General features: G+C 31.2%; 1 protein-coding gene across 1 annotated transcript; it reads left to right on the top strand.

The window, feature by feature from the left end:
* The first annotated feature begins 5,299 nt into the window (after positions 1-5,299).
* On the top strand, positions 5,300-11,424 carry LOC132607248 (cysteine-rich receptor-like protein kinase 25). The gene is made up of 9 exons (XM_060321143.1): positions 5,300-6,008; positions 6,076-6,210; positions 6,473-6,613; positions 7,131-7,252; positions 8,342-8,552; positions 8,832-9,069; positions 9,354-9,504; positions 9,881-9,961; positions 10,858-11,424. Exons 1-9 carry the CDS (start codon positions 5,321-5,323, stop codon positions 11,110-11,112), a joined length of 2,022 nt encoding a protein of 673 aa, XP_060177126.1. The 5' UTR covers positions 5,300-5,320; the 3' UTR covers positions 11,113-11,424.
* The last annotated feature ends 1,289 nt before the right edge of the window (positions 11,425-12,713 follow it).

Raw genomic sequence — 12,713 nt, 5'->3', positions numbered from 1 at the left:
TTTATTTTTGTTACAATGTTACTTTAACTTTAGTTATACGTATATAGAAGGGAGAGTCTGCTCCCCGTTAACCTAGAGTTAGGGGTATTTTTGGGTTTTCACTTATTTTTTGCATATGCTAAATTGTACGGCCATGTTTTTAAATTGTACTTTACTTTAAATTTCCAAAAAACCCAGCACTGTTTAAAGATTACCAAACCCATCCTCAGTCTTAACTAACTGCTTTAGGGGCAATTTAGATATTTCGTCTATTTTTGTGCTGTCGTCACTTGTACATCATGAATCAAAAATGAAACATTTGATTTAATTACTTAAAATGGGCACAATGTTCCTAACTATTTCTTCCTCATGTAGTTAGAGTCTGGGTCCACATCTCACAAGTAGCCGCAATTTCCAATAGATGGGTACAAAAAAAGGGCTCCACACAAATAGTTTACTCAGTTTTCAAGCGTTAGCAAAATGTGGGCCCCAACCAAACTTTAGACAAACTTTTAAGGCCCGTTTGGAAAGCCACCCAGGTAATTGAAATTGAATGTAATTACTCAGTTTGACCTGTTTGTTTGACCAAATAATTATACAGTTAGGCGGAAATTGAGTGTAATTGAGAGGGTGTAATTACACTCTTCAATTCTCAAGGGGGGGAGGGGGGTTGAGAATTACTGGGTTACTTTTTATTTGTTTCTTTTTTGTTTATTGTAATTTATTTTTATTTTTAATTTATTTTATTTCTATTATTTTTATTTTTAATTTATTTTTTATTTCTATTATTTTAATTTTATTTTTTATTTTTTAAAATCTATTTTTTTATATTATTTCATTTCCTTTCTTCTCATTCCCAACCTTTACTTCTTGCGGTTCCATGTAATTGCTCATATTTTTTTTTATCTTTTTATTTCATTCATTTAGCATAACCGTGTTATTATTTTTATTTTTGAAAATACACCTCTTAATATTGAAAATAATGAGTCATTAACAAACTTGACATATAACGAGTGACGTTATTAAATTAGAATTTCGTTGCGAATGAGGTTATAGACTTATAATTTCCCTTTCTTTTGAATTATTTACTTAAGTTACGTTGGCACTTACTTATGTAATGTTGGAATTTGACATAAGAGTACTATGTTAAACTTTTTCTTTTGAATTTTGAATTTAGGTTATATTTTCAATTTTAATTTATTTGCTTTCACATTGCGTGTTGTTTATTTTTCACACTTACATTTGATGGATTTTTTGTGTCAAACGTTTGACTAATTTTATGGCATTATATTTATAAATATTATTTTTTTGTCAAACATCCAATCCCATGACGTTCTCACAAAAAAAAAAGTCTTCTTTTTAAGTTTTATAATTAATCAAAATTAAATATTATTAATTTGAAAAATATATGTCAATTATTTTTTACAATATTAGTTACAAATATATGATTATTAATTAATAGAATTTCAAGAAACAATGTGTTATTGAATAACTAATTTAATATCATTTATGAAGGCAAATATTTTTTAAATATTAATTTTAAATTTTTTATAATTAAATTTTATTTTAAAATTAAACTAAATATGTAATTATACTTGTGCAACCAAATAACATGCTTGTAATTACACTGTAATTACGTTATGACAAACAAACAGGTCCTTGTAATTACACTACTGTGTAATTACTACCCTAGTAATCGAACTAACTAAATAATTAGTTTAGAAATATTTAAAAAGCGAGCAGTGAAAATAATTAAATAATTAAACAATCACACTAAATGAACGTTGGGCCTGTGCTTAGCACCGGCATTATCCAACTAGTGAACTAATAAACGTTACTGAAAAAGTTAAAAGTTTTAATGGAAATAATCTAATATTGCCCATAAATGCGGGTAAAAAGTCAAGTAAACGAAGTCTATAGGCATCTCAATCATGTGTAAAAAAAAAATACTTTAAAGTTAATTTCCACAAATTAGAATATAACAGCGACCATTGACTTCAAATCTTCCTTGTACAGGACACGCTTCTAGTAATACGAGTCGGATTTTTTTCAATGGCATATGCATAATTTCATGTAAACAATGTCCATATATTGTCACATTTATAGCCTGTTTGGCCAAGCTTTTGAAAATAACTTATTTTAAAAAGTATTTTTTTGAAAAGTACTTTTGGCTAAAAACAGTTTGTGTTTGGCCAATTAATTTAAAAAGTACTTTTGAGAAGCATTTAGTGTTTGGTCAAACTTTTAAAAAGTGCTTCTATGTGTATTTTTCTCAAAAGTACTTTTCAAAAAAGTTTTTTTGGGCAAAAGCTATTTTTTTTAGCTTCTAAAAAACTGTTTTTGCTACTCTCCAAAAGCACTTATTTTCTCCCAAAAGCTTGGCCAAACACCTCACTTTTTTTAAAATAAGCACTTATTGAAAAAATAAGTACTTTTTGGGAAAAAATAAGCTTGGCCAAACAGGCTATTAGTCTTGTAAGTGCGTGCAAATATGAGGTCGTGGTGGTTTTAAAACTATACTTTTGTATCAAATTAAGAATGCTTGTGTGGAAAATAACCTTAGACCTAGGAAAATTCAAGTAGAAATTGAGACCAGGTGGAACTACACTTACATTATGCTACAACAAGCATATGAGTATAGGATTCCCATATAACAAGTTCACAACAATATAATATTAATAGTGATGATTGGTTAATGTTAAAGAATGTGTTGAACTCTTAGAAATTTTTTATAATGCAACTCTTGCTTTTTCTAGACAATTCTATCCCACGGTAACCGGAATATTAGCCTACTTAGCGGAAATAGCTAGAGTTTTACAAGAGTATAAATATAAACTCAGTTATCAAGCGGCTATTTTTGAAATGATAATCAAATTTAAGAAGTATTTTTTTCCCATCCCAACTTTATTTATTTTGGGTTCTCTTTTAAATCCTTGTTTAAAAGTGTCTTATACTAAAGCATTGATTGGTCAAATTTATACATTTTTAGAAATTGAACCGGGAGTTCAACCATCTTTAGCTGAAGCCGAACTCGCTATTGATGACGAGTTTAGAAAAGTTTTCACTCATTATTCTAATTTGGAAGAACGTGCTACACTCGTTGCTCCACGCCCTACTACTTCTCAAAGTAGCAGAAAGGGCTTATCGGGTTTGTCGCATTTAAAAGTTTTACATTCACAGCCAACTTCTTCTTGAAATGCAAACTTTGATGAATGTAACTTTTATTTGATGCAGCCTGTGGATATCAAGGAACTGAATGAATTGGACGTCTTAGCATGGTGGAAGAAGTACAAGGCAAGTCATCCGATACTCTCAAGAATGACTCGAGATATCCTTACGGTTCAAGTATCAACCGTGGCTTCGGAGAGCGCATTTAGCCAAGGAAGACAGCAAATTGGAGACCATAGACATTCATTATCCGGATTAGATCGGAGCGACGCAACCAAAACTTAGAAGCGGAGGAAGGCGAAGAGGAAGAAATTGAAGATTTGATAGCAAGTGGACCGGACCAAATGGAAGACTTTGAAGATATCTCCATGGCCGAATATGATATGGGAGAAATTAACGAAATGATTCAGAATTGGTGAATTTATTATTCTACTATTTCTTTACAACTCATGTATTATTTGCAAGTTAAAAAAAAAATACAACTTGCAAATAAATGTTATCCAAGAATGAATAAAATATATGGCTCATTGAGCTTTCTTCTATTTATTTGTGTTCATATTTTTACTTATATTAAGTTAGGAATATACCTAAAATATACTAAGAATATATTTATGATATACATCTACTTAAATTAAAAACTAGAAAGTTATACACTTGAAAAATAACTAAAATATACTAAGAATATACTTATAATATATAGTATACATATAATAATACTTATAGTATACATATAAGTATAATATACATATAATATATATTAAGTATAATGTATAGTATACATATAACTTAAACATATATATATATATATATATATATATATATATATATATATATATATATATATATATATATATAAGTTATATATAAGTTATATAACCTAAGTATATTGATATATATAAGTATATTCTTACTATATTTTAGGTATATGTAGTATAACTTAAGCATATAACTTAATATGTATATATATATATATATATATATATATATACACGTATATGTTGTATTGCTGACTTGCTGTTAGCCTGTTAGTCAGTAAATATTTAAACTTTACTTATAAACTTATATAACATATGTAAAAATACCTACAATATACTAATAAATACTATAATATATATATACTATACAAAAAACCAAAAAAAAAAAGGTTTTGGACTGTTTGAACCGGACCGGTTCCGATTCCGTAACCGGTTACCGGTCTGGTCCGGTTTGAACCGGTTGACGGGCTTACTTTATGTCAAATGGTGTTAGTTTAATAGAGTCATTTGCACAAGCATCTTATTTGTCACTCAAGGCGCAGTCACCTTTTCAGAAATTTTGCATATAGCCAATTAAGGATTTTTCAACATTAAAATCACGATTATTGCAAGCTTGTAAAAATAGATCTTGAATTTCGAATATGAAAATTAAGTTTAAATAAAGTGAGTGTTGTTGGAAAGTTCTGAACATTGGTGGGGATGAAGATTGGTAGTTCAAACTTCAAAAAAAAACTTCTTTTAGTTTTGAACATCTATGTTTGAAAACTTCATACACACATATCTTAGGCACGATAAGTCTGGCCTTGGCAAGTCAAACTTCAAGCAAAAATGACGGAAGTTTGTCCTTGGCAAACAAAACCTCATAGGCAATTTTTTGCAATTTTGAGTCGTGTATGCTTGAAGTTGGTTCAAAAGTAGCTAAACTTGCTAATTTCCTTGCACTATATCTATGAGTTAAACGGTGATCCAAAAATAGGTTGTTTGTGCACTTGCATATAATTTTTTGACAAAGCAGTACTTTATGTAGGATGACTCCCCTTACTAAAGCTGAAATTGCACGAATTGTCCTTCGAATGTGCTGGTCTTTAATTTTTACCCTTCAAATGGACAGGTCTAATTAATGTTTATCGTTTAGCAATCGAACTTAGTCCTAGTGGGGTATAAGTACTTTAAGTGTAAAAGTTATGCGGGACATAACTTGTGGAATATTGTGATGCAAAAATATAAATTTATGCAATGCCCTGCGAAAAAATTATTTGTTATGAGGGGCAAAATTAGAAGACTAACACAACATAGGGCAAAAGTGTCAATGAACCCTTACAAAAGGGTGTCCTAGCCACAAGATTCTTCTATATATTTAGCTTTACAAGTGAAAAATCAAGAACCAAAACCTTTTTTTATCACATAATCATAAAATAATGCCTACTTTTAGCAATATCCCTTTATGTCTTTCTTTTACCATATTGAAGTTCCATTCTTGCTTATTTCTGATCATCAGCCTCATGATGATCAGTGCTCGGGTTATGTCACAGCTTCTCTTCCATTCTTGCCCAAATACTACCACTTACGCACCAAACAACACTTATCGAGCCAGCCTTGAAGTCCTACTATCCTCTCTTGCCTCAAATGCCACCCGACCAAACGGTTACTACAATTCCTCAGCTAACAACATGGTTTACGGCACGTTCCTCTGTCGCGGCGATATCTCTACCACCGATTGTCAGCAATGCGTGGAAAACGCCAGTACAGATGTTTTAGAAGTGTGTCCGCGAGAAAAAGTTTCACTCGTGTATTACGACACCTGCCTGTTACATTATTCAAACCAATCTTCTTTTGGCCCGGCCAGAATTATTATGAATAATAATCAGAATATTAGTGATCCGATTATTTTTAGACCAATTTTGGGGAGTATGTTGGATGAGGTGGCGACTGAGGCTGCGAATGGTGGCGCAGCCAAGAAATATGCAGCGAAACATAGGAATTATAGTGCATTTCAGAAATTGTACGTACTTGCACAGTGCACTCCTGATATTTCTGCTACTAGTTGTAATACATGCCTTCGAGATGCCATCTCAATTTTACCCAATTGTTGTGACAAGTCACGAGGTACGTAAAAATATAAAACTATTAACGTACTTTTAATTATTTAATTATATTATGTCTCGGCCTACAGGTGCTAGAGTTGCTTTGCAGAGTTGTGGCATCCGATACGAATTTTATCCTTTCTACAAATATATAACCGTCTCAACACCACCGTCACCTACTCCACGTGTATCGAGCCCTCCCAATTCTTCGGACCCTGAAGGAGGTAATGCCTTATGCTCTGTTATTTTGGACAAGTTATAGGGGTCCTTGATAAAAATTGAGATTACCGGCTATATAACATGGTAAAATATATTGATAGTGTAAAAGTTAAAATATACGTTGTTATTATATATAAATTGATTCAAATATGTCATATAACGACCACTTCATATTCATTTGATCTTTGTTGGGTGTAAAGATGTTCTAATTCCTAGTACTCAGATTATAATTGAAGATATATATTAACATAAATTCAGCTGATTCAGATAAAAAACGGAGAATTTCAGCAGGAGTGATCGTTGCCATTGTTATTTCCGCAGCGGTTTCAATTGTTCTACTTATTGTGGCATATTGTTGCCTCAGAAGGAGAACTTCTAAAAAGTATGATGCCATAACGGAGGCTAAAGGTAAAACTAAGAGGACTATTTGCAAAAGTCTAGCAAACACAGGATTAATTTCATTGAATTGTTTTATCATATTAAAGGAACGGAATTTAATTCATTGTAATAGTAAAATCATAAAACTATCTTTTGTTATGTCAAAGTAACTAAACTTTACGTACCTACCATAACAATAATGCCACCTTGATGGGTAGGTTACAACATACATGTTAAATTTACTGTTTATTGTTATAGTTATAAAGTTTAGTTACTTTAATGTAATTTTGTGACTTTGTAGCGGTTTAAATTTTGTGACTTTACCGTTATAATATGTAAAATTTTGTTAATTTAATGCGACATTTTTTTTTAGAACTTTACTATTCATGGATAAATCACAAACCATGTACGAAATTGAACTCATCAAATACATAAAACTTAAATTACGAACTTCACATTTTTGTGAAGAAATTAAAAGGTCCTCCCATATGCACCTTCCTTCTGGAGCAGATGTAACTGAAATTTGATTATTCTGCACTTTTTGCAGATATAAGTGGAATTTCCACTGCTGAATCCTTGCAATACAGCTTTGATACAATCCAAGCTGTGACCGACAACTTTTCTCCTGATAATAAAATTGGTGAAGGTGGATTTGGTAATGTTTATAAGGTAAAGTTATTAGAACAAGTTTAGCATATATGATGTTTTCCTGTTTAGACAAAAGATAATAAGAATAGAAGGGTGTACCCATTCTACTTCCTGGCGTGATTTTATTAAAAAAAAAAAAAAATTATTATCAAAATTTGGCTTTACATCACCACTTTTATTGAGCCAACCTGATTTTAGCTACTGTTTATGCAACTCATTCTACTTGCTGATGTGATATTATTAGAAAAGTTTAGGTCTTCTGTCACAATTTGGCTTTAGACCATAATTTTATTGTGCAGATTTTAGCTACTACAATCCAATCTACTTGCTGATGTGATTTTATTAGAAAAGTTAGTGCGTCTTATCAAAATTTGATTCCAGGCTACCGACTTAATTGAGTTGTCCCTGGTTTTTTGTTACTCCCTCGTTTCAATTTGTTTGTTTGATTTTGACTTGATACAAAGTTTAAAAAAGTAAAGAAGACTTTTACCTCTTGTTGTCTAAAATTAAAGACATGTTGAATGTACCAAAATGTCATTTAATCTTGTTCTCCCTCCCGTCTCAAATTATTTGTCGTTTTTTTATTTTACACGCCACTTAAGAAATATTAATTAGGAGTCGTATTTGACTAACTTTACTCTTATTTATATCTAAGTTATAATCTCTCTCCATTAAATGTTTACCCGATTTATGTGTTATCTTCATTAATGACAAAGTTCTACTAAGGTTAAAATAGAAAAAAAAAATTGTACCTTGAACTTCTAAAAGGACAAATAATTTGAGACAACTATTTTTAGTAACCACTACAAATAATTTGAGACGGAGGGAGTAGTATTAAACATGTCATCTGAAAAGTTGGAATAAAAAGTGTCAAAAAAGGAAATAGGTATTTTTTTATAAAAACAAAAAAGGAAAGTAAGACAGACAAATTGAAACAGATCGAGTACTGTTTATGCAACCCAATCTACTTGTAGTGTTATTAAAAAATTTAGATTTTCTTATTAAAATTTGATTTAACCATTAATTTTATCGAGCTGCCTTGGCTGGCCTGCTCCTGATTTTAAGCTACTGTTTATGCAAGATTACATTTACAAACTTATTTATGCTCAGGGAAAATTTCCTTCCGGACAAGTTGTAGCAGCCAAGAGGCTATCAAGAAGTTCAGGGCAAGGTGGACAAGAATTCAAAAATGAGGTTCTATTGGTGGCAAAGCTTCAACACAGAAATCTAGTGAGACTATTGGGATTCTGCTTAGAGGGAGAAGAAAAGATACTTGTCTATGAATTTGTCCCTAACCAAAGCCTGGACTACTTTTTATTTGGTTAGATTCAATCCTGATCTATATATCCATATTACTACAATTAGAAGAAAAAAAAATATTTGTGATAGAAAATTCACCCCAATTTCATCACAAATGCGAGTGTCGCAAAAAAATTATGACAGAAGAATAAAACCATTATAAATTGATGAATTTCTTCATTAAATTGTCACGTTGATTTTTTCATGAACTTGTCAATTATAGATATTCCGTCATAGATATGTTTTCGAGTAAATTTTGTAGAATCCTAATTTTTCTTTTAATTTTATGAAATTTGAACAGACCCTGAAAAACAAAAGCTACTTAATTGGTCAACACGATATAAGATTATTGGAGGAACAGCACGGGGACTACTCTACCTTCATGAAGATTCTCGACTAAGAATTATACATCGCGATCTCAAAGCTAGCAATGTACTTTTAGATGCAGAAATGAACCCAAAAATATTAGATTTTGGCATGGCAAAAAGTTTTGGAGTTGATCAAAGTCAAGGAAACACTAGCAGGATTGTTGGGACATAGTAAGTTTTCGTTTGGCCAAGGATAATACTTTCTTATTTGCCAATTCTAAAGATAGTACTTGCAAATAATTGTTTTTGACCATCAATATTTGTAAATATCGAATTTCATTATTTTAAATACAGGTGAATACTGAAACTTTTATTTGAAGAGTAAATCATATGAGATAATGATTTTCACTCGCGATCATCAAATTTTTATTATGAGACTATTTTTTTAATTTCAACTTCAAAGTTTTTTTTTTTTTTTTAAACTTCAATGATTTGGTGCCTTCATTGTGTTATAGTGGTTACATGGCTCCCGAGTATGCTATGCATGGACATTTCTCTACAAAGTCAGATGTGTTTAGTTTTGGTGTCTTAGTTTTAGAGATCATAAGTGGGAAGAAAAATAGTACCTTTTATCAGGAAGATGGAGCTGAAGACCTTATTAACCACGTAAGTTAAAAACCAACAATCTATTGAAATATTAACCAAGAGCCTGTTTGGATGGGCTTATATTTATAAGCTGAAAACAGCTTATAAGCTAAAAAAAATAAGTTGGGCAGTCTAACTTATTTTTTTTTACTTATAAGTTGTTTTCAGCTTATAAGCTGCTTTAGATAAGCTAAGTCAAATGGGCCCAATTATTTTTTTGAGCTTATTTTAAGCACAAAATGACTTTAAGCTGACCAGCCAAATAGTCAAAAAAACTGAAAACAGCTTATAAGCAACTTATAAGCCAATCCAAACGGGCTCCAAGTGTTTTTTTTTCTTCTACTTTTCGATCAATCTTAAACATACATATATAATTGTATATATGAAAAATTTGCAGGTATGGAAGCATTGGAAGAATGGGACACCATTGGAGATAATAGATCCCAATATTGATACTGAATCCTACTCAAAACAGGAGGTAATGTTAATTTTGTTTGACTATCTCATTAAAATCTTAAACACATTTTTTTTTTTTTGGGAAAAAATTGTTTTGATAATAGATTATAGTGAGACACGAACTTAGAATTTCTACATGATTAAGCACAATGTTGAATTGTATGAAATCATTCGGGATGGAAAATGCACATTTTGTTGAATTTGTTGGCGGGGGAGGAGGGGTGGGGTTGAAAATTGGGCTGAGATAATAAATGAACATGTGATTATATTGATCGCCTAAAGATTACTTGGATTGAGATGGATTGAATCAAGACGAGCTATATTGAGTTAAAGCCCGATCTACCCAATTTTTATCAAGCTTTAGTTTATTTATTGTTTAATTTAAACAAAACTATTAAAATTTTCTCTCTTTATTATAGCTATATATAACATATCAAACAAAATTACTTTAAAAATTTGACATGATTTTGGGTCAATTTGGGAAATATTTTTTTTGTGGAAATTTTTTTGGACAACACATTTAGCCTATATCAGCCTAAGTTTTGTAGAAATAGCGTTCAGTTGCCACTTTTTGGTCATGTAACTGAAAAATAGCTATTGTCGCGAACTTTCAAATTATATAGGTGAAATTCCATGAAAATATCCTGAAGTTTTCACCTAGGAAATTTGAAATTTCATAACAGTGGCTATTTTTCAATTGCAAGGATTAAAAAGTGGGTATTTGTGAATTTTACCCCTAACTTTTAAGATAGGTGAATTCAAGCGAGTTAAAATATGTTCAGAGTCAATAAGTGCACAAGTTGGGCTATTCATATTTTCATAGGCTAATTTTATCATTTCTATTAATCATTTCATTTAAAAGTTTTAACTGTTAGAGCGACCATATTTTCATTTACTTACAAGTTATGTCTTCAACAGGTGATACAATGTCTCCACATTGGTTTGCTATGTGTACAAGAAGATGTTGAAAAAAGGTCAACAATTGCATCAGTTGTACTAATGCTTAATAGCTATTTTGGGACTCTACCTATTCCAGAGCAACCTCCAACATACTTCCTTAGCAATAGAGCAGAAATGATGAACCAATTGGACCTAGAATCCGATAAATCAACTTGCAAATCAATACCATTGTCCGTCAATGAAATGTCCATTACCGAAATGTACCCAAGATAATAGTAACAAGAGTATCAAATTTAGTCTCAGGTCGGAGTCCTCAATATGGTAGGAAGTGTTTTCTCTCTCAATGGACCTCTTACGCAGCGCGAATCAAAATTTGTCGGAGCCCCAATGCGAATATCGAATATTGAATGAGAAAAATAAAGTAATATAATGTACGATCGTCTCCTAGATTAAATTTTCTACATATTGGATAGTAGGGTTTTTTGTTTCTTTTGTTGAATAAGTAATGCACGATTGTCTCGGCCTTGTTCTATGTATAAATAAAAAGAAAAATGTGCCTTGAATACAATGCATAAATTTCGACTATATAGATATTATTTTGGCTGAGCGGTCAAATATGTTAAAAGGTTCTATATTTTTCTTGTCATTTGCCTATGAATGTACTTCAAAAATATTCTAAAGGTGTCTTGTCATGATAAAAACTTTCCAGCACCCGGTCTTTACATCAAATTAGTGACAACATGAGACATATTTTCCGCTTACTCTTATATCAAGGTAAATATGGTTAATTTATACCGGTTTTATATAAACACCGAATGCAATCGTCTGATCATTTTGCAAAGTCAGAGTTATAATAATGATGAATTAGAGCAGTATTGTGCTAAGTCTCTCGTCAATACCTTTTAACTATCTATCTATCTATCTATCTATCTATCTATATATATATATATATATATATATATATATATATATATATATATATATATATATATATATATATATATATATATATATATATATATATATATATATATATATATATATATATATATATATTACCTCTTTCTTTTCAAGCCCACTGGTGATAACTATGTCATGATTTTCGGGATTGCCCTTCGCTGGGGTGGCCTTTAATTTTTGCCCCTCAAATTGGTAGTCTTTAATTTTTGTCTTCTGTCTTTGCAAATTCTGCCTGTCAAAATCTGCAAAACTGGCCATTAAGGTAGAATTTGCTCGGACAGATTTGCAAAATTCTACCTTAAGACAGAATTTGCAAGGCAGAGGACAATAAAGACCACCAATTTGAGGGGCAAAACTTAAAGACCACCAATTTGAAGGGCAGAAATTAAAGACCACCCCAAATGAAGGGAAATCCGCGTGAAAAAAAAGATATTAAATAACGAAAACTTTCACACCTATTGTTTGCAACAATCGAGCTTGTAAGTTGTAAGCATTAAGGATATTACATCCACTAATCTTAGAAATGAGTGGTCTTGAAATTTTTATCCCCGCTTATTCCACGGACAAATATTAAGATTAAAAGTCAAAACTTGTTAAACTTGAATTTTTTCCCATAGGACAAGCGGAATAGAATGTTCAAGATCGACCACCCACATCTAAGACTATTCTTGTAAACCAATTCGCAGAATTGCCCTTCTTTTGGGGTGGTTTTTAAATTTTGCCCTTCATATTTGAAATCTTTAAATTTTGCCCTTCGGCTAAAACCCATGGGTTTCAGGTTCGAACCCCCACTCAGTCAAAAATTTTGAAAAAATTCGCAAGGCAGAGTTTAAATTTCACTATGCCCCCGCTGGCATACACTTGTTAAGGAATTACCAAAGTTATGTCGGACCCGGCATACTTATGCCTTATGG

This window comes from Lycium barbarum, chromosome 8, assembly GCF_019175385.1.
Source record: "Lycium barbarum isolate Lr01 chromosome 8, ASM1917538v2, whole genome shotgun sequence".
NCBI lineage: Eukaryota > Viridiplantae > Streptophyta > Magnoliopsida > Solanales > Solanaceae > Lycium > Lycium barbarum.
Note: the sequence above shows the minus strand (reverse complement) of the source record. Positions and strands in the feature narration are given on the sequence as shown.